General features: G+C 36.3%; 2 protein-coding genes across 2 annotated transcripts; one reads left to right on the top strand and one right to left on the bottom strand.

Moving 5' to 3' along the window:
• Window positions 1-2,459: 2,459 nt before the first annotated feature.
• LOC125276493 (zinc finger protein 518A) lies at window positions 2,460-13,068 on the bottom strand. Its single transcript, XM_048204001.1, has 3 exons — window positions 12,752-13,068; window positions 7,508-9,553; window positions 2,460-4,471 (listed from the first exon to the last, which is right to left on the bottom strand). The coding sequence occupies exons 2-3, from the start codon at window positions 9,534-9,536 to the stop codon at window positions 3,723-3,725; spliced, it is 2,778 nt and encodes a 925-aa protein (XP_048059958.1). The 5' UTR covers window positions 9,537-9,553; window positions 12,752-13,068; the 3' UTR covers window positions 2,460-3,722.
• A 4,375-nt stretch (window positions 13,069-17,443) lies between these two features.
• ccnj (cyclin J) lies at window positions 17,444-22,651 on the top strand. The gene is made up of 6 exons (XM_048204000.1): window positions 17,444-17,612; window positions 17,989-18,064; window positions 19,116-19,326; window positions 19,512-19,811; window positions 19,960-20,119; window positions 21,567-22,651. Exons 1-6 carry the CDS (start codon window positions 17,461-17,463, stop codon window positions 21,874-21,876), a joined length of 1,209 nt encoding a protein of 402 aa, XP_048059957.1. The 5' UTR covers window positions 17,444-17,460; the 3' UTR covers window positions 21,877-22,651.
• The last annotated feature ends 585 nt before the right edge of the window (window positions 22,652-23,236 follow it).

The raw sequence follows: 23,236 nt of genomic DNA, 5'->3' as shown, positions 1-23,236 counted from the left end.
AATATTTGTATATTTTGACATTGGACATGTCCAATATTCAGTCATATTTTCAGTTATATTATACATATATTATCATCTTTTATGGGAACTAACGTAGTAGTAAATTATAATTGATTGCATTTGGTCGTCACAAAGACATTAAAGGTGCCCTAGAATCAAAAATTTAATTTACCTCGGCATAGCTGAATAACAAGAGTTCAGTACATGGAAAATACATACATTGATTTTCAAACTCCATTGTTTCCTCCTTATATAAATCTCATTTGTTTAAAAGACCTCCGAAAAACAGGTGAATATCAACATAACACCGACTGTTACGTAACAGTCGGGATCATTAATATGTACGCCCCCAACATTTGCATATGCCAGCTCATGTTCAAGGCATTAGACAAGGGCAGCCAGTAACGTCTGGATCTGTGCACAGCTGAATCATCAGACTAGGTAAGCAAGCAAGAACAACAGCGGAAAAATGGCAGATGGAGCAATAATAACTGACATGATCCATGATAACATGATATTTTTAGTGATATTTGTGAATTGTCTTTATAAATGTTTCGTTAGCATGTTTCTAATGTACTGTTAAATGTGGTTAAAGTTACCATCGTTTCTTACTGTATTCATGGAGACAAGAGCCGTCGCTATTTTCATTTTTAAACACTTGCAGTCTGTATAATTCATAAACACAACTTCATTCTTTATAAATCTCTCCAACAGTGTGTAATGTTAGCTTTAGCCACAGAGCACCATTAAACTCATTCAGAATCAAATGTAAACATCCAGATAAATACTATACTTACAGGAATCGATGCATGCATGCAGCATGAATGACGAACATCTTGTAAAGATCCATTTGAGGGTTATATTAGCTGTGTGAACTTTGTTTATGCACTGTATAACTGCACTTACAGTCGAGAGCTGGGGGGGGGGCAGGGAGCAAGAGATTTAAAGGGGTCACAGCCTGAATCGGCGCATATTTAATGATGCCCCAAAATAGGCAGTTAAAAAAATTAATAAAAAAAAAATCTATGGGGTATTTTGAGCTGAAACTTCACAGACACATTCAGGGGACACCTTAGACTTATATTACATCTTTTGAAAAGACGTTCTACGGCACCTTTAATGATACCAATGAGCCAATATTATTCTGGGGTCCTTGAGGACGGTCCATTACGCAAAAAAGGTTTAGATTCACTGATCTAAAACCTACAGATAACAGTACAGTACATAAAAACAATATTTGTATAGTAAAAAAAAAAATTAAGGCATAAATAAAAATGACTAACCATATAGTTCTGATCCACATTCATTCGTTTACATTACTTTTAAGGTTGCAATAACTGGAAACATTGTGGGCCACTAAAAATCAATTGACCTGCTATGTTTTTAAGTTAAAAGCCCAGTTACATAATGCTAATTCTCTCAAGAAGAACTTCAAGTTCATCTAGACTTAAAGTAGGATAATTTTGGTGAGAAAACTTAAAAAAGGACAACTCAGTAACTTTCTCTGCAAGTCTTTCTCTGCAAGCATGTGAAAAAACGAGCTGCTCAGAATTCACTCACATTACTGCACCTTAATCTGCACGTTTCCACCCACGGTGCCGCCATTTTGTTTTCGCAAGTGACAACGATGTACCAGTTTTAACGCCATGGCAAAAGTTTGAGCAAAGCATGCTAACTGTTCTGTCATTGGCTGTACAGACGAGCACTGAACGCTATTTAGAACGCTATTTATTAGCTTGGATAGCCTGAAAGTTGACTCTGACAAGCTCAATTGCTAAAAAAGGAGCGTTTCTGTCTGAGCGATATTTTGGAGAAAAAAAATATTAGATCATTCAACTGCATTTGATAGCAATCATAAACGTTAGCCTGGTGTGTATGACTCTGTTTGGCAAACAGGTACGCTATGTATAGTAGGCGTCCATACAGTTTTTGCACAAAAGATTAACATAACGGCACATGCTAGTGGATGAGTTGAATCAACTCCACAGCAACTACATAAATTTATCCACTAACCAGAAACGTCCAGTTTCATTCTAAAAGTTGTAACTTCTTCCTGAGTCTCTCCATCAGTGTCGACTCCGGGTTGAACAATGTAAGGCTGAAAACTTGTCATTTTGGCTGCGTGAGATTCTCCAGCTTTGTTGTTGTTGAGCTGTTAAAGCTCCGCCCTCTTCTGGAGCAGCAGCTCATTTGCATTTAAAGGGACACACACAAAAACGGCGTGTTTTTGCTCACACCCAAATAGAGGTAAATTTGACAAGCTATAATAAATGATCTGTGGGGTATTTTGAGCTGAAACTTCACAGACACATTCTGGCGACACCAGAGAATTATATTACATCTTATGAAAGGGGCCTAGATAAGACAAGAGTTCGTTATGCACAACTGTGTTGTCGGAGCAATAGTGTTTTTCTTAAACAGCTAGTTACCTCAGCTCAAATCAAAACAGAAAACAAATACATGTTCAAAATAATTATATTTATTTACTGATAGCAGGTCTATAGGGGTGTACAGAGGCACTTCTACAATACAGCAACACAAGGTGTCATTCACAGCTGTTAGTGCTTATACCAGTGTTTAAACCTCTTTACAAACATAAGAGACACATTTTCTTTGGTTTTCAAGTTAAGTGGATCAGAGACCTGGAATAAAGACCATCTTCAAATATTGCAGCGGGACATTTATGATATTCACAATCACACCACTGTTAAGTGCTTCAAACCTCAAACAGTGCAATCAAAAGTCAGCGAGGGTCTCGTTTTTAGTTGGTGAAAATAAACCCATTCCTCACGAAATTATTATTCTGATCAGGTTACACTGATCTTAAAAAAATCCTTTGGCTTCATAAATGAGAGATTTTGACTACTGAGACCATAACATCACAGTTCACAAGATTCTTTTATCAATGAATAATACATTAACGATTAGATAAATGTAAGGTAATTAATTTAAACGTTTAATTAAACCCTTAATCAAACCCATGTAACATAACAGCCAACTGCATGCTGAAAAAATAAATATAAAGACAATTAGCATAAATACACAACAGAATTTCACTGATGGGTAGTTTTAAACTAATGCTATATGTACAGGCAATGTGACAAACAGAGGAAGCTAAAGCACCAACGGATCAACAATCTACTTTATGTTCTGTAAACATTCCAGCCTTAATAAAGTTGATTAGTAAAGCAAAACGGAAGTAATGAAGCAGTTAAACCACACGTGCCCCAGTTTATCCGTTTTAAACATCAAAAATAAAATAATAAAATGATGCATTTAAAGCTACATAAAGTATTAAGACAAACAGACGTCTTAAATCAAACACAACTGCTCAGACACTCGTTCAGCGTGAAGGTCAACACACTTGTTCAATTAGTATTAAGTTTACAGCAGTGGAATATTGTCATAAAACCTGAGGTCTCTGCAATAATTCTGATCTATCACAGTATCGTGCGAGATGGATTTGGTCTGAAACAGTGATTTATAATATATTAGATAATGCACTGCGCTTTTTCACATTGTGGAACAAAATAAATAATGCTTGCTTGAATATCCACCCAAAAAAGGGTTTAAAAGAATATTACTATAAAGAATGAAACAGTGAAGATCCTCAGATTTGGTATTATTTCTCACCCTGAGATTTGCATAGTAACGCTGATTCACAGCACTTCTTAAAAATGGCTTGTGCAGAAAAACGTCCCTGCCGTGTGAATGCAGTTCTCCTATCTGTTAAAGAGCTGGTTCCAGCCTCTGGTTGCTTCCATTAGATGTCTTTGTCCGTGTCCTACCCAAGCTTCTTGGTTTCTAAAAAGCCGCCCGCAAAACCAGCACCTAAACGTTGGCTGTAGCACAATGCTTTCTGATAGTGTTGGTACCACGGTATACTTTCTTCCGCACACCCTTTTGAGCCTCAGCTTCAAGCTGAACCTTTCCTTAACAGTCCCGTTTGGCCATTCTCTCCTGCAGTGGGACGCGTGGCAATTGGCGATGAGGTTATTCCGGAAGGCGTCGCAGTTCAAATCCGAGAGCGCTCGGAGAGTTTTACGAGACAGTACGACCCGTTGCACGGCTCCTTTGTGCTTGTGAACGACTTTCATGATGTTTGTCACCTCGGGAATATCAGTGTCGGGATGGTTGAGAACTATGACAGGCTGGTTATCACGTGGGATTTGAACGGATTGCGAGGAGCTGTAGGGAATCAGTCGAAGGGTCGTCGGAACGTTTCGAGCCACCGGTTCCCAGTGGAGGACGGATGCTGTGACGTCTTCGGAGGCCCGAGTCGATCGCTTCTGGGATTTACTGACGGGTCTGTGAAAGTCCGCCGAGGACGTTTCTCCCATGCGCTTTCTGTTCAGTGATGCAAGAGGGCCGTGTGACTCACTGGAACCGGTTGCTGGTACACATGTGGAAGTGTTTGAATCATCAGGAAAGAGGACGCTGGTGTCGACTGGATCAGATTGCTGGTTTGTACCTGATGAAAACATGGAAGCAGAAGAATAACTAACATGGATGTTTACATGCTTTAAAATGTTTTTGCAAAAATATATGATGGTGTTCAAGTTTGGAAACATTACTATTTTTAATGTTTTTGAAAGAAGTCTCATTAAAGCTGCATTTATTTGATCAAAAATACAGTAAAAATTGTGAAATATTATTACAATTTAAAATAGTTGTTTTCTATGTGAATATATTGTAAAGTGTAATTTATTCCTGTGATCAAATCTGAATTTTCTGCATCATTTCTCCAGTCTTCAGTGTCACATGATCCTTCAGAAATCATTCTAATATGCTGATTTGATGCTCAGCTATTATCAATGTGCTGCTTCATTTTTTTTTTTTTTGTAACCTTTTTTCAGGATTCAATGATGAATAAATAGTTCAAAAGAATCTTTATCTTTTTTTTATCAATTAAACACATCCTTGCTGAAAAAAAGTATTAATTTCTTTCAAAAAAACATATTGACCCCAAACTTTTGATATATTGTTTCATCAAAGAATCCTGAAATATTAAAGTCTGCGTGAACCGGAAGTTGCAAACGACTTTTCTCCAGTGTTGTGACGTATTTCCAAGTGAAACGGAATATTGAATAGAGGGCAGAGTATTACTTTAGCGCTCCTCCTCTCCATCTCTCGCTCATAGCAGAGGAACGGTTGCAGAGGAGTGAGTGGTTTACGCGTTTTCAACCCAAACCGTCAAACTGACGTTATCAGAGAAGGAACGCCATTCCAGACTGGAAGTAACTTTTCAGATTTTGATTAAAGATTACCACGACAAACAAATTTTTTCTGTGTTTTAACTTGTACGGATTAATTGTTTACCTCAAGACTAGTAATATGCACTAACAAAGTAAATAGGGTCAATTTTGATTTCATGTGTACTTTAAGCAGCAAAACTGTTTCCAACACTGACAATAATTCAGCATATTAGAATGATTTCTGAAAGATCATTTTGACCGGTACTGTATACTGTATATGAAGAAAAAAAAACATTTCTGTACTATGCATTCTATAACTGGTACAAATAAAGTAAAAAAAAAAAAAAAGAGTAAATATTCATCCTTGTGCAAATTTAGAGAAAAATATGGAAAGCATGTTTAATTAATTAATTACTATATTTTAATTAAACTTGCATTAAATTATTTGAATCTTTGTGGAAAAGCCATTTCAGAGTAAATACATTACAAAAAAAAGCATGGAAAACATGTTTAATGACTATATATTACTTAATGCATAAAATGCTTTGAATCTTTGTGGCAACATTAGGCTGATTGAAAAGATGGTTACCAAGCAATTTCAGAATAAATACAAAAAAAAAATTTTTTAATGATAATTTTGATAAAAAATAAAGTCAAAAGGATGAAAACTATGGAAGCTTGTTTTCGCCATGAAATAAAAAAAAAAGGTAATTGCGTTTTTTTTTCACAATTCTGACTTTTTTTCTCAGAATTGCGAGATATAAACTCACAATTGCAAGTTAAAAAGTCAGAAATGTGGGATAAAAAGTCAAAATTGTGATATTATATCAGAATTGTGAGTTATAAAGTCAGAATTGTGAGATAAAGTCAGAATTGCGAGATATAAAGTCAGAATTGTAATATTATATCAGAATTGTGAGTTATAAAGTCAGAATTGCGAGATATAAACTCAATTGTGAGTTATAAAGTCAGAATTGTGAGATATAAAGTCAGAATTGTGAGTTATAAAGTCAGAATTGAGATATAGACTCAATTGTGAGTTATAAAATCAGAATTGTGAGATATAAAGTCAGAATTGCAAGATATAAAGTCAGAATTGTGAGTTATAAAGTCAGAATTGAGATATAAACTCAATTGTGAGTTATAAAGTCAGAATTGTGAGATATAAAGTCAGAATTGCAAGATATAAAGTCAGAATTGTGAATTGTAAAGTCAGAATTGAGATATAAACTCAATTGTGAGTTATAAAGTCAGAATTGAGTGATATAAAGTCAGAATTGCGAGTTATAAAGTCAGAATTGCAAGATATAAAGTCAGAATTGTGAGATATAAACTCAATTGTGAGTTATAAAGTCAGAATTGTGAGTTATAAAGTCAGAATTGTGAGATATAAAGTCAGAATTGTGAGATATAAACTCAATTGTGAGTTATAAAGTCAGAATTGTGAGATATAAACTCAATTGTGAGTTATAAAGTCAGAATTGTGAGTTATAAAGTCAGAATTGCATTATAAAGTCAGAATTGCGAGATATAAAGTCAGAATTGCGAGAAATAATGTCAGAAATATGAGATATAAACTCACAACTGCATGTTAATAAGTCAGTATTGCGAGATATAAACTTACAATTCTGAGAAATAAAGTCATTACCTTTTGTTATTTTTTTATTTAGTGGCGGAAACAAGCTTCAATAGAAAACCTAAAGATTCCATGATATGATATTCATAATCTATAGTAGATTCTCTGATGATTAATAATATTTATAAGAGCTTTAACCATTATATTTTATGCACCACATGCAGAACTTTCGAACAATAATTATATATGAAATCCTGTGAACATCAGCTGCTAATGACTATTGCAGATACAGACGTCGGTACATGTGAATAAGCAGGTTTGCACAGTCAGTTTGCTCTCAAGTGTTCACAGACCAGCTATGACTGATGCAATATGGCAAAGTCTCCATTTAGATATCTCTGCATGTGACCTTAGATATACTGAACAGCTAAATAATGAATTTTTTGGCTACTGGAAATGTTTTGGAAAGATTTCAGTGTTTTTGTAGGCCGAACCACATTAAACATGCTGTTGAAGTTCAAGGTTTTACAAAAGTCTTGAAGGATAAACCACATCTCTTACTCTACACACCTTCTGACTGATGATTTTTAGGATTTTTTTTTTTTTTTACTCCAAAGCCAATCAAATATTTTATTCGAGTATAACTAGAAAAAATATATATTCCACTGAACACAATTGCATTGAAATTTCCAAGGGAATGCTGTCTAAACGACAAAACACAACAAGTACACTTTACCTCCGGTGCATGCTAAATCTTGCAGAGGTTCATCAGAGCCGTTATGTGAAGATAAAGTCTGATCCGCTCTCACTTCATCCAGCAAATGGCTGATTGTTGTTAAAGGCAGCTCATCCACCGTCTGATACAGGTCTGGAGCACTGAAGTTTTCCCTCTCACAGTCGTGCTGACCTACTGGGACCAAAGAATCTCTGGGGTCCATGTTGTTTGTGCACTCGTCGGCACGGCTGTGGAATAACAGGCCCTCATCTTCACTTTGAAAATGACACAAAGACTCAGTCAAATCCTTCAGGGGAGATCTAGAGGACGGACTAATGCAATCAAACCCTGAGATTGAGCAAGAATCTGTGTTTGAATGAAGCCCAATGATGTTTGAATCTAGTGTAAGATTGTGTTCTTTATCAAATGCCGCCGTAAGGAGTCGTGAACTACACCTCTCTTCCAAAGAACCCGTATCCGAGGTCAGATCACTATGACAGCCTGAATCTCCTTGGCATGCGGTAAAGTTTTCCTCTGATTCACTGAGGGTTTTGTCTTGGCAGTCTTTCGCTCTCTTTGCATGGGGACTTTGAATATGTGCATCAGCACAAGAATGCAGTTTCTTCGTCTCAGTCTTGGTCTTTCTGTGGTTGAAGGCGTTAAGATTAATGGGTGTATTGCATTCGGTAGGTTCCTGATTTTGTTGGCTTTTTATCCTTTCAACCACTGAAGACAAAAAGTCCCGCTGATCTACACATCGTTCCTGCTTCTTTCTTTGGGAAGAAGACCTTCTAGATGTCACCTGAGCATGAGAACAGTTTCCTGAGGCATTAACAGTTGAAATATCTTTGGATTCATCTTGTTGATTGGTTGGTTTCACAGTGTGAGATTCAACACGATTCGATTCCACTGGAGTCGAAGTGTCTTGCTTGTTTGAAGGAATGACTTTGAGAACTAAATGCTTTCTGCCGTCCACCATCTTGAACCCGACCACCTTTGTAGTGCAATCTGGGGGAACAGATATATTGTTCTTCTCCATAAGTCCGGTTAGCTTATCTTTGTCAGTGCGCCGCAGGCCTGGGTGTGGCGTGCTACATTGCTTTGCATTCAGTTTTGACGGACAGGGTGTAGTCGGCAAGACAGGAACAAGATCATGCTCACTTTTGAGAGATACAGGCCACTTTTTACCACTACAAACTGTCCTTTCAAGAAACTGCTGTGTTTCCTCCAAGGTCTTCTCTGCATCCAACAACATGCCTTGGTTGTCCAGTAGACCAGGTGTGGATAATGGTAATAATTGGGATGCCCATTGGGGTTCTGGTTTTGGAAGCAAGAACTTAAACTCTTGGGATGGGTTATTGTCTTTCTTGCAGGCTTGTGTCCGTTTTCTCCACCAGTTTCTTCTGTTCCACCTTTGACGGCATGCAGCAGCCATGTGCTTTAGGAGATTGTTTTTCTGTGCTTCTTCCAACTTACCATTCGTAATGCTTTCTTCATGATTGCTTATGACTGGTGCAGAACATGAGTGACATACAAACTGCTCAATCTCCTGGATGGAGAGTTTGCATTTTGGACAGTAGTACTGACCATTCAGAGAATGGTGAGTTTGACAATGTTTGGTTAGTTGGGGCAGCGTTTGCTGGACGTTGTCATTACAAATCTCACAAGTGAACAAACCGTCCTCGTGATGCATTCGGTGCTGCTGGAGCGTAGTGAACACTGGAGTGGAGAAACCGCACATGTTGCATGGAAACATCGGTGGGTTTCCTTTGCCTCCGTGGACGATCTTAAAATGCATCATTAATTCGGCAGGTCTAAAGGAGATGCCGTCGTTGCATGCAGAGCAGATGAAGGTGTTGACCGCCAGCTGTCCTTTCTCGGACTTCTTTGTTTCCTTCTGTCCAAGTGCTGTAACATTCTCCTCCTCTTTCACAGTGTTTTGTTCAGCGGGGAATGAAAAGGAGGACTTCCTGAGACGCAGGCGTTTATGCCAAATGCCCCTCTCTTCATTCCCAACCTGAGCGCCAGGGTTGGCGTTGACCCCATTCATAGTGGATGTACAGAGCCCTATACAAGACAAGGAAAAATTTAACTTTTAGATAGACCATGCTTAAAAGTCAACCATCAACATAAAAAATTTTGTAACATCATACTTAATAATCAATGTCATTATATTTTCACCAATGGTTCTGGTTGCAATACACATACAGTCAAACCAAAATTTATTCAGACACCTTGAACATTTCATTCATTAACACAGTTTATTCACTATAAAAATGGTAATAAAATATGACAAGATCTCAGAGTTAAACTGTGTCAGAAACAAAATCTTAAAGGTGCCATCGAACATTTTTTTTACAAGATGTAATATAAGTCTAAGGTGTCCCCTGAATGTGTCTGTGAAGTTTCAGCTCAAAATACCCCATAGATTTTTTTTAAATAATTTTTTTAACTGCCTATTTTGGGGCATAATTAGAAATGCGCCGATTCAGGCTGCGGCCCCTTTAATTGCTCGCGCTCTCCGCCCCCCCAGAGCTCTCGACTCTATCACTGCATAAACAAAGTTCACACAGCTAATATAACCCTCAAAATGGATCTTTACAAAGTGTTCGTCATGCAACATATCTAATCGCGTAAGTATGGTATTTATCTGGATGTTTACATTTGATTCTGAATGAGTTTGATGGTGCTCTGTGGCTAAAGCTAACATTACACACTGATGGAGAGATTTATAAAGAATGGAGTTGTGTTTATGAATTATACAGACTGCAAGTGTTTAAAAATGAAAATAGCAACGGCTCTTGTCTCCGTGAATACAGTAAGAAACGATGGTAACTTTAACCACATTTAACAGTACATTAGCAACATGCTAACGAAACATTTAGAAAGACAATTTACAAATATCACTAAAAATATAATGTAATCATGGATCATGTCAGTTATTATTGCTCCATCTGCCATTTTTCGCTATTGTTCTTGCTTGCTTACCTAGTCTGATGATTCAGCTGTGCACAGATCCAGACGTTAATACTGGCTGCCCTTGTCTAATGCCTTGAACATGAGCTGGCATATGCAAATATTGGGGGCGTACATATTAATGATCCTGACTGTTACGTAACAGTCGGTGTTATGTTGAGATTCGCCTGTTCTTCGGAGGTCTTTTAAACAAATGAGATTTATATAAGAAGGAGGAAACAATGGAGTTTGAGACTCACTGTATGTCATTTCCATGTACTGAACTCTTGTTATTCAACTATGCCGAGGTAAATTCAATTTTCAATTCGATGGCACCTTTAATTATGTCAAATAACACTTAAGCAAAACATAGTCTGAATCATTTTTGGTTCCAAATTTTTTATCAACTTTACTGGTAGTCCACTGTATGAAGAATTTTTGGGTATAATAGGTCACAGTTTACTTTATTTTGCTATCCTCACTTACATAAGTGAACTATAGTGTCCTGCACCCACTACTACAAATATATCAAAAATGTCTGAATAATTTTTGGTTTGACTGTACATGGGATATATGTTAACATTCAAATGTTTGTTTGTTTGTTTGTTTTTTAAAAAAAGGTTGCATTTTTTATTAAAAAAACTGTAAAAACAGGAATAGTGGAATTTTTTTGTGGTTTTAACTATGCAAACTGATTTTACACTACTGTTCAAAAGTCTTGGGTTAGTAATTTTTTTTTTTTCAAGAAATTAATATTTTTATTCAGCAAGGATGCATTAAATTGATCAAAAGTGACAGTAAAGATTTCAAATAAATGCTGTTCTTTCAAACTTTCTATTAATCAAAGAATCACAGTTTCCACAAAAATCTGAAGCAGCACGACTGTTTTCAACATTGATAATAATCAGAAATGTTTCTTGAGCAGCAAATCAGCATATTAGAATGATTTCTGAAGGATCATGTGACACTGAAGACTGGAGTAATGATGCTGAAAATTCAGCTTTGATCACAGGAATAAATTACATTTTACTATATATGCACATAGAACATTTTAAATTGTAATAAAATTTCAAAATATTAGTTTTTACTGTATTTTTGATCAAAAAAGGCAGCCATGGTGAGCAGATAAGACTTCTTTCAAAAACATTAACCGACCCCAAACTTTTGACCAGCAGTGTATGTGACGTGTTGTTAAAACTTTGCTCGTTTATTACATTTTGATTAATTATTGTAATGCATATTGTGCAAACTATCTAATTAACTAGCGTTTATGATCAAAATCCACAAACTTGCAACACACGTAACAAAAATCAAAATGAAAACACTGTCACATATACAGTAATTACATGTTCAAGAAAGTCTTTGAAACATGTCATCTTCATATAACCTTCACTTAGTTACCCTAAACCAGAATACAACATATTAATTACAATTCTGTATGTTTGTATTACCCTGTGTGTGTGTGTGTGTGTGTGTTCAGTATGTACTATGGTATTACCATGATTTTTGAACATCACAATAGTAAATTTTCACTTACATTTATATTTATTACATAGTATATACACTTTTGTTATCCGTTTACCTTTAATATTATTCCTTAACATTATTCTTATAAAGGGTTAAAGGTTAGTTTAAAGGAATTTAATGCTTATGCAGCATGTGTGTAACAAATACACGTTGACTTTAGTAACAGGGTTTTTTTTTTTTTTTTGTACCACGTTAATACCATGGTATTCTTTGAAATACACTTGACTTCCATAGTAATATGATAGCCTTTTAGTCCCACGATGACATACATCAAAGTACCATGGTACTGTACTGTTTTGTAAGCATAGTTTTACTGGTATATACTAATCTTCCGCTTCATATACACATATCCATACTGACCCATGACATAAAATGTAAGAAATGAATCAAAAGAAATCAATGAGCGCGTACTAAGAATGCATCTTGAGTTGCACAAGTTGAATTATAATCAGTTTGCACCTGTGGTTCAGTTGCCTAATTCCCCCCGTGTCACAATGCAATGAACGTGTTATAAAGTTTTAGATCATACTTAATGCAATGCAATGTCAAATGCAATGCAAATAGCTCGCGATAGAGTTTACTCCAGCAACTATGCAGTCCTGCTTATGTAAAGTTGACCAACAAACATGTTTCAAACTGCTATATCTGTCATGCCATTCGCGCGTGCGACATTACATTCCCACTTCTAAAACTTTCATTCCTCTTCAAAGTCAACGTTTACGTAATGCATATGTGAAAACGCTTATAAGTGCATGTAAAACTGTCGAAGGTGATCAGACTTACAGCGCTTTTCCGCCTCCCGTCCAACCAGAATCAGTCAACAGCGCACGGCAGCCATGACACTTCAATCCGGGGACAAAGCAGCTCAAGCCCGTGACAAGAATGGATTACCTGCGTGCCACATCATACTAATGTCTAATTGCATTGTCTAAATTGCATGTATTTTTTCATTCACCAATGCTTTGTTGTACGCTTTCATTTTGTGAAACAAGTTGTTCGTTTTCTTTCATTCATGCAACAGATTATTTGAGCAAAAGCACAGCCTGTGAAGACAAACATGTGCTTCCTCTTTCAACATCACATCACTCAACACTGCTTATAACGACCATATAGAGCCACTTCTATAGTGCTCTTTTACAAAAATACATACATGCATGCATTATTACACTAGAAATTAATAGTTTTTTGTTGTTGTTTTTTTTACTTAATAAGATATATTTATTTCAATTTATTTTAAGTGTTGTTTGTTCAACTTATGACTATTTAGGTCAGTAAAAGTGGCTTATTTGGGGTCATGGAAAATATAAAAACTTTGTGATTTCCAGAAAAGTCATGAAAATTATTACAGTTATTAAAAAGAAAAAAGTTCCTTGCTTAGATATTAAGGATGTAACCAAATATAGAATAGGCTAAAAGGTACATTTAAAGAATCAATCATTAAAAAATATACAATACTGATAGAATATGTATCATTTAAATATATTACTTAAAAAGATTACATTTATGTGATCATTACAAATTGGTAAGGTCCAGGAAATACATTGGTCAAAAAGGTGCTTTTTGAGACATAAGGAAAACACAAATCTAAAAAAGAAAGCACAGTCTGTCTGTTAATAGATTGAGGTTTATTATGTCTCTTTCTCTCTTTTCTTAGATTTACTTCATTTCCGCTCAGGGTGTTGGTGCTAATGTGGTTTACTCTTGTCATACTGCTAATAATGTTCTTTTTTCCCTGTAATTTTTGTTTTTTTAAGCCATTTTTAATAAAAGAATTTGCTCGGTTATTAAAATCAATTGAACACACACACACACACACACACACACACACACACACATACATGCACGTCCTGATATTGCTGAGGTAGATGCGTTCCTGGGTCAACATATTGTGTTGATCCTGGAACAACATTCTAGTCTGAAAATTTAATCTTAACCCTATTCCTACCCCTAAACCTAATCCTACCCAAAAGTTATCCCAAAAATCAGAGGGAAATGATAGATGAATAACACTGATGTAGAAGCACCAATTCATGATTTTAAGCCTAAACTTGACATAATCTGTCAACCTGTCCCTCAAATCTGATTGGTTAATTTAAAATGTTGTTCCAGGATCAACAAAAATGTTGACCCAGGAATATGTTGAACTCAGCAATATCAGGTTCTGCCACATAGCACAAACACATACAGACACACAACACACACACACTCACATACATAGATACTCATTCACACATATATACATAAACACATACAAACACTCACACACAACAACACATACTCCCTCACACACTCACTCACACACATATACAAACATACTCTCTCTCTCACACACACAGACATGTACATACATAAACACAAACAAACACACACTCTCACACACGCATATATACTCACTCACATGCACATACACACACAAACATAAACACGTACAAACACACACTTACACACACACACATACATAAACATACACACACACATACAAACACACACACACTCACATACAAGCACACACACACTCACATACCCACACACACATACATAAACACATACAAACAACTCACGCACAGCAACACATAAACACACATACTCCCTCACACACTCACTCTCACACACACACACACACACACACACATACAAACATACTCTCTCTCACACACACACACACACACACACACACACACAGACATGTACATACATAAACACATACTAACACACACATACACACTTTCAGACACGCATATATACTTACTCACATGCACATACACACACAAACATAAACACGTACAAACATACACACTTACACACACTCACACACACACAAACAAACAAACACTCACACAACCACACACACATACATAAACACATACAGACACACAACACACACACACACTCACATACATAGATACTCATTCACACGCACATACATAAACACATACAAACACACACACACACACACAACACATAGACACACACACTCCCTCACACACACCCACATACAAACATACTCTCTCTCACACACACACACACACACACACACACACACACACACACACACACACAACAACAACACATAGACACACACACATACACACTCACACAAACAACACATAGACACACACTCTCCCTCACACACACCCACATACAAACATACTCTCTCTCTCTCTCTCTCACACACACACAAACACACACACATACACACTCTCACACACACATACACACACAACAACACATAGACATACACACTCACACAAACACACTCTCACACACATAAACACATACAAACGCACACTCACACACATGCAGAGAGTGTGTGTGTGTGTGTGTGTGTGTGTTCTTGTATATATGGTTTATGAGGACACAAATGTGTATAATGACATGGGTATTACAACGTAAACATGGTTTACGAGGACACTTCCTGTGTCCTCGTAAACCAAATGGCTTTAAAAACATTAAATATACAATGTGTGTGTGTGTGTAATTGATTTTTACAGGACTTGTAATTTGACTTAAGCACATAAATTCCATGCAAATTACCATAATAAAGACATTCTATGTATTTCATTCAATAATTGTGCATTAGTACCCATGCAGTTGTTTTTTTTTTTTTAATTGCAGTTGATTTTAAAAGTTGTAGTTTACAGTATTTCACAATTGCTAAAACACATTTCTTGAAACCATCACTCATTTTCTCAAAACATTAAACACAAATCCAATCTTCAAACTAATTTCACAAAACCTCTGACTCTTATGGCAAAATCAAACAAAGCTTTCAGATCATACACACATTAAACAATATATAAACACATACAGATAATTCATTAGACACTACATTAAAAAATGGAAAACACAACATCCAGAACATGGGGTTAAAGAAAAAAAAGTATATTGTAACACAGTAAACACATTTTGCCATTACATAAAATGTATAGAAATAACAAGTAATGTAAATATATAGTATACTGTATGTACTGCAAGTACAGTACAGTATTCATTATTATATAGTATTGAATGTCTGTATATACAGTACTTACATACTGCAAACATACAGCAGTCTAAATGCAAATGACTAAAAGGTCAAAGAAAACTCTAAATGAAAAGCATGATACAGTACACACACACACACACACACACACACACACACGCACAAAAAAGTTCAGAGTCAGTGAGAGATTCATTCTGCTTCAGCATCACGTCTTCATGTTGGGTCCGGCCTAAATCAAGTCAAGTCACCTTTATTTCAATTGCAATTTATACTACACAGATACTAGTCTAGTCTAGTCTAGTCTAGTATAGTATAGTATAGTATAGTATAGTCAAAGCAGCTTTAGTGTGATAACAGGTACATGATGATCAGTAATGCAAAGAGGGTTCATTTTGGCTGTACAGCTCTAAAAGAAAATAGTGTCATTGTTCAGCTGAAGTCAGTTCAGTGTTGATTCACTTACATTGTAAAGACCATCAATTATTATGTAAATTACTGTAATTATTTTCCTCTATAAAGCAGTTCTGCAGAAAACAGTGATGTCATCATCTAGGCTAGTTCTCATCCTATAATGTCAGTACTGTCAGATCAATAATATTGTTGAATATTATTGAATATTGTTGAGGACATTTTCCACATCACAGGCAATGTCGTCTCTTGCCAGGCAAAGGGAAAAACCTGTGCCGGATCCAGCCTTGACAGCCTTGTCTCCACACACCTTGCTCTTTCTCCTCATCATCCTCTTACACATACTCTTCCTCCTCTACTTTTCAGATTGTTTCCATCTATTGTTGGTATCATCATTCAGCACCTGTGTCACTTGTGCACTCTGAACGGACCTATATTTTATATAGTTGATTTGATCACTTCATTAGAAATAAGTGTGAATAATTTTGAGTCATTGTGTTTAAAGGATGACAACTGTGTTGTAGTTGTGTTTAACTTTTGCCACATGTATTTACCATTTTGCAACACAGTGCAAAATGTGTTTTAGTGAGTAAGAATGTGTTTAGAGTTTTGCAAAAAGAGTGGATGAGATTTGCAAACAGTGTCTTAACTACCTGAACTTGTTTAAGGTTTTGCCTACAAAGTGACTGATTCGACAAATGGGTTTAGGCCACTGAGCATTGGGTTCAGAGAATGGGGTTTAGTGTTTTAGCTATTGTGAAATACTGTAATAGCAAGGGTTAAACATCAGTAAACAGATGTTGGGTAGCGCAGGATTGTTGAGGAGAGGTTGGCCTCTAGTGGTGATATAGTGTTATAACAGGCTCAAATACATTTGCACTTTTACAAACATCTATTACTGATCATTGTGATTCTTCTCGCATCTCTGTAAGGTGCCATCTTATATGTTTTTTTTTTTTTTTTTGTGATTAGCACTCGTTAGCACTTCTTTCTCGCTGCATTGACAAAAGTTGCGTGCCTTGTGATGACGCTGATGAAAGATGAGCTCTGATTGGTTGCGCTCTGTGGTTGTAAGGCGCCTTTCGATTGGCTGAGACGGTCAATGGGCTCGCACTCGCAGTGCGTGTATTGTTACTCTGCTTGTGAACACAAGAGTGTGAACTTTACTTTGATTTACACTTTGATTACCCGAGTAAAGTTTGTTCGGCTGCTGGTTTCCATTGTCCTGTCTGTATGCAGGCGTCTTTGTGTGGAGTAAGTACTGAACTGATTCAAAACATTGAAAAGTTTTCATCGTCAGCTTTTCCCTTTTATTACTTCTGACGGTTGTTTAATTTGACACGCGTCTATTAGAACTCATTTGATGTATAGCAGGTTAATGCATGCAAATAAGTTATTCCGCTCATTGCTTCTTGTTACTTTGTTAGTTTGACCCAATAACTGTTGTGAACAATGAGGAAGACTCAGGCTTGTTACTTTAAATCCTCTTGATTGAGGAGAGTGTTGGACCAATCAGCGGTCTCGTCGTCATCAGCGCTGATTGTTGCTTAGGCTTTGATTTGTGTTGGGATGCATTGAGGTCCTTTTGCTCAATGATCCTGATCTGATCTTCAAACCTCATATATTCCAGGAGCCCGATGGAGCTGGAGGGTCAGTGGTGGAAAGGAGAACTTGCAGAGGACATCTATCAGGCCCTGCGTTACAAAGTTTGTATCCCTGTCATTGTGGTGTTATTTGGTGCCACTGAAGCTGTGTTATGATGTCATGCCTGCATGTAAACATTGCACAAATCAGTATTTCTAATTTTTTTATGGCAGTGAAATTGTCTGTTTGATTTTTGCATGCATATACAACTTTACTGAATTAATGTAAATGCAACTTGCATTCGGTAAAGTTGCATATGTATGCTTTAAAGTTTTATTTAGTAAAGTTGTATATGCATGCATTCAAGTTGCATTTACATTAATTCAGTAAAGTTGCATATGCATGCACTTAAGTTATAGTTACATGCATTGAGAAAAGTTGCATATGCATGAATTCAAGTTGTATTTGTGTTTTCAGTAAAGTTGATTATGCATGCATTCAAATTGCATTTACATGCATTGAGAAAAGTTGCATATGCATGCACTTAAGTTATAGTTACATGCATTCAATAAAGTTGCATATGCATTTAGTAAAGTTGTATATGCATGCATTTAAGTTGCATTTACATTAATTCAGTAAAGTTGCATATGCATGAACTTAGGTTATAGTTACATGCATTGAGTAAAATTGCATTTGTGTATTCAGTAAAGTTGTATATGCATCTATTTAAGTTGCATTTACATTAATTCAGTAAAGTTGCATATGCATGCACTTAAGTTATAGTTGCATGCACTGAGTAAAGTTGCATATGCATGAATTCAGGTTGCATTTAGTAAAGTTGCATATGCATGCATTCAAGTTGCATTTACATTAATTCAGTAAAGTTGTATATGCATGCACCTAGGTTATAGTTACATGCATTGAGTAAAATTGCATTTGTGTATTCAGTAAAGTTGTATATGCATCTATTTAAATTGTGCATGCATTCATGTAAATGCAACTTGAATGGATGCCTATGCATCTTTACTTGGCTATTGCACAGATCAGCCTGTAATAAAATTGACATTGCAGTAAGATTTTCTTATTGATTTGCATGTATGTGCAACTTAACTTGGTTATTGCACAAATCAATATACCAAAAAACATATGAATTGCAGTGTGGTTGTCTTTCAGGAGCTGCGGTTGCCTGCATATAAAGGCCAGTCCCCACAGCTGAGCCTTAGACGATATTTTGCAGACCTCATCGCTATAGTCAGCAATAGGTTCAAGCTGTGCCCAGCAGCCAGACACTTGGCTGTTTATCTGCTGGACCTGTTCATGGACCGCTATGATATCTCAGTGCAGCAGCTTCACATGGTCGCTCTGTCCTGCTTGCTTCTGGCCAGTAAGAGTTACACTCCCATATGCCATAACCACTCAGCAGCTGCACAGCAATGTGCAAACATGCAAAAATCACTCACATTTCCTTCTAAAATTGTAAACATCTAGTTGAAGATATTGCAGTACATCAGATGACAAAAGTGTGCAAACATTTCAAGTCGACTTATCTCACAAGTTTTTATTATCCAGGCAAGTTTGAGGAGAGAGAAGACCGTGTCCCGAAGCTGGAGACGCTGAACAGTCTGGGCTGCATGAGCTCTATGAACCTCGTTCTGACCAAACAGGGTCTCCTGCACATGGAGCTGCTTCTCCTCGAGACGTTTCAGTGGAACCTGTACCTCCCCACGGCTGCACACTTCATAGAGTACTACCTGCCAGTCGCCGTGAATGAGACAGACCTGCATGACGGCTGGCCGATGGCGTGCATGGAGAAGACCATGCTGTACATGTCCAAATATGCCGACTACTTCTTAGAGGTGTCTCTACAAGGTGTGGCGTCCAGTCCTAAATACACATGCATTGCATTTTCACCTGTTGTGGGAATGTATACAAACTATATGATATACAGAATCAGAATGTTTCTGTTTTTGCACATGTGTTTTCGTACTACTAAAAAGCGTTTCTTTTCTGTGTCAAGACCATGCATTTCTGCGATTCGTCCCATCCCTGGTTGCCGCAGCGTGTGTGGCCTCCTCACGGGTAATCTTGCGTCTGTCTCCGTCCTGGCCTCCACGCCTCCAGCGTCTGTCAGCGTACACCTGGGAGCAGCTGCTGCCCTGCGTGGAGAGACTATTAATGTGAGTTTGACTCAGGGTAATTATCCTTGAATAAAACCTTAGAAAAAAAATTTTTTTGAAAGAAGTTTCTTCTGCTCACCAAGGCTGCATTTATTTGATTAGAAAATGCAGTAAAAAATGTGAAATTTTATTACAATTTAAAATAGCTGAATATATAGTAAAATATAATTTATTCCTGTGATCAAAGCTGAATTTTTTAGCATCATTACTCCAGTCTTCAGTGTCACATGATCCTTTAGAAATCATTCTAATATGATGATTTGCTGATCAAGAAACATTTCTGATTATTATCAGTGCTGAAAACAGTTGTGCTGCTTCAGATTTTGTTGAAGCCATGATGCATTAGCATTCAGAAGATTTGGGTAAGTAAGATTTTTTTTTTTAAAAAAGAATACTTTTATTCAGCAAGGATGCATTAAATTGATCAAAAGTGACACTAAATACATTTATAATGTTGCAAAAGATTCTGTCAAATAAATGATAACTCTTTTCAACAATGATAGTAATAAGAACCATTATTAAAATTGAACATCAATAACAAATAATAAAAATTGAGCAGCAAATCAGTATATTAGAATGATTTCTGAAGGATCATGTGACATGAGTAATGATGCTGAAAATTCAGATTTGATCACAGAAATAAATTATATTTTTACTACATATTCACTGCTATTTTGAATTGTAATAATATTTCACAATTTTTACTGTATTTTTTTTTTTTTTATCAAATAAATGCAGTCTTGGTGAGAAGAAGAAACTTCTTTCAAAACAAAAGCATTAAAAAAAATCTGAATTATTCCAAAGTAAATAATAGAAATACATTACATTTTAACATGTTTAAATAGAAAACATTTATTTTAAATTGTAATAATATTTCACAATTGTTACTGTTTTTACTGTATTTTCTTATCAAATAAATGCAGTCTTGGTGACTTCTTTCAAAAACATTAATTATCCCAAACTAATTCAAAATATTAATAGAAACTATAAAAGTATCTCAATGATATTTTGAGGTTTGACCTCATTGAAACTGCTCCCCCAAGTCCCACTTTTGTGGAATTAAAGCACTGATGCATTTTTAAAGGGATAGTTCACCCAAAAATTACACTGACTTCTGTAGTATGGGGAAAAAAAAGGGGGTCCATCAACTGTTTGGTTTCAGACATTCTTCAAAATATCTTCTTTTGTATTCAGCAGAAGAAAGTAACTCAGAAATACAGGTTTGGAACAACTTGAGGGTGGATAAATGACCCAATTTTCATTTTTGGGTGAACTATCGCTTTAAGCATTTTTTTAATGAAACCATTGGCAGTGTTCCTCCATTATTTCAGTAGTGCTCTCATGACATTGCATCTTTCAGCATGTGCTGTGCTATAGTTGAATGAAAAGATTGATGCCACAAATATTGGACGTCATCACTCCTAAGTTTCCTCTCCCTCTCTCTCAGTGCTCATGACAGTGATGTAAAGGAAGCAAACAAGCAGAAATGCCATCAGCCGAGCTCTCAGCCAGCGCAGACGGTGTATCCCGTCCAGACTCCGAGCGTGTCCTTGCATCAGTACATGCAGCGGCCGAACACACAGTACATGCAGCAGAACTGCCAGCCGGTGGTAGTGTCGGCTCAAGGTCCTGCAACATATCTGACGCATACGGCCTCCGCGGCGCCTCTGCGTCAGACACAGACCCTGGATGCCAAGGTGAACGTGCCCGGCAGGGCTTACCAGGCCAACGCGCTGTACCCCTGCTTTGACAGGTGATGAACCAGGACGGGAAAGCGTCGGACCGTCCGTTTCACTGCACAGGGGAGAGTTTGTATTTATGTGTGCAGCTGTACACCGTATACAAGCACACCGCTCTTAAATGTTACTTGAATCAAGCCACTTCAGCTGCTACATTCTGAATCCTTTTTAATTTAAGTGATTAGGGTGAAGACTAGATGATTTAAATCACTGAGGTGTGGAGTCATCCCAAATGTGCAATATTATAATTCATTTCCCACTGGTGTTTCATTTGTTGCGTTAAGTTACTTAATAAATGAAGACGTCGTGGGAGTTTGAAGTAACTTTGTACAAGAACTTACTGTTTTTACTAACACAAGCAAGTGTTATTTTGCTCTACCTCAATGAATGTAGACTATTATTGTCTTGTGACCTTACAAATGCACTTTGGTATAGTGTTTTTCATTTCTTTCTTTTCTTTTCTTTTTTTTTTTTTTTAATAAAAATGCAACATTTCTGTTGTAGCTTGTTTTGGTGCATTTACACTGAGGTTTGTATCGATTTGAACATGTTTATTATTAAATTCACCCTTCACACAAACATTCGCATATGCAACTATTTGTCTTTATGAATAGTTCTAGAATTTCCCTGCATTTTGTGTTTTGAGAATTTGAGAATCACACAGTCACTTATTACAGACATGCATTTTGATTCGTTTAACTGATGCTGAAAAGTCGTTCTCGTAAACTGATACGTTTGTTCTGATGATCACAATATGCGTGGGTATAAATAAATGTTGATTAAAAAGCTTTAAGATGCCTTCTCAGCTATTTGTTTTATAATAGAGACATAAAAATGTGTTGGTTTTACCAGCTTGCAGCTATAAATGCGGTCAAATAATCAAGTTTAATCAAGCATTTTCAAATGTCATGGTTATGTAAAATGAAAATTGGACTTTTAATCTGGATTCAAATGCTTGCAATGTTCAGAAGCATGGTTGAAACTCATTAATATGAATTTCTGTATGGCAAGCTTTTTTGACTTTTATTTATTCTCAGTATATGAATTCTTGATATCAACAATTCAATTCTTGATATCACTAATTTCATTTCCACTAGTAACAATGGCAATTCTTGATATCAACAATTCAGTTTTCGCTAGTTAAAATGCAACTTTTTGATATCAAGAACTTACGTTTCAAATTCGCATTTTATTATTGATATCAAAAATTATGATTTTTACCAGTAAGAATTGTATTTCTGATATGTGAAATTGGAATTTCAACTAGTAAGAAATAAATTCTTGATATCAACAATTGAATTTGAATGGCAGCCTATGGTGACATTTCACCAGTGAAAATACAATTACAGATACCAAGAAATGTAATTCTGGATATCAA

The sequence above is a fragment of the Megalobrama amblycephala genome, linkage group LG10, assembly GCF_018812025.1.
Source record: "Megalobrama amblycephala isolate DHTTF-2021 linkage group LG10, ASM1881202v1, whole genome shotgun sequence".
Lineage (NCBI taxonomy): Eukaryota > Metazoa > Chordata > Actinopteri > Cypriniformes > Xenocyprididae > Megalobrama > Megalobrama amblycephala.
Note: the sequence above shows the minus strand (reverse complement) of the source record. Positions and strands in the feature narration are given on the sequence as shown.

Coding starts and splice junctions, on each gene's coding strand:
- LOC125276493 (XM_048204001.1), bottom strand. CDS start 9,536: ATGAATGGGGTCAACGCCAACCCTGGCGCTCAGGTTGGGAATGAAGAG. Junction 4,472..7,507: donor AGATTTAGCATGCACCGGAG/GTAAAGTGTACT, acceptor TGTTTTCATCAG/GTACAAACCAGCAATCTGAT.
- ccnj (XM_048204000.1), top strand. CDS start 17,461: ATGGGCTCGCACTCGCAGTGCGTGTATTGTTACTCTGCTTGTGAACAC. Junction 18,065..19,115: donor ATCAGGCCCTGCGTTACAAA/GTTTGTATCCCT, acceptor GTTGTCTTTCAG/GAGCTGCGGTTGCCTGCATA. Junction 19,327..19,511: donor GTCCTGCTTGCTTCTGGCCA/GTAAGAGTTACA, acceptor TTTATTATCCAG/GCAAGTTTGAGGAGAGAGAA.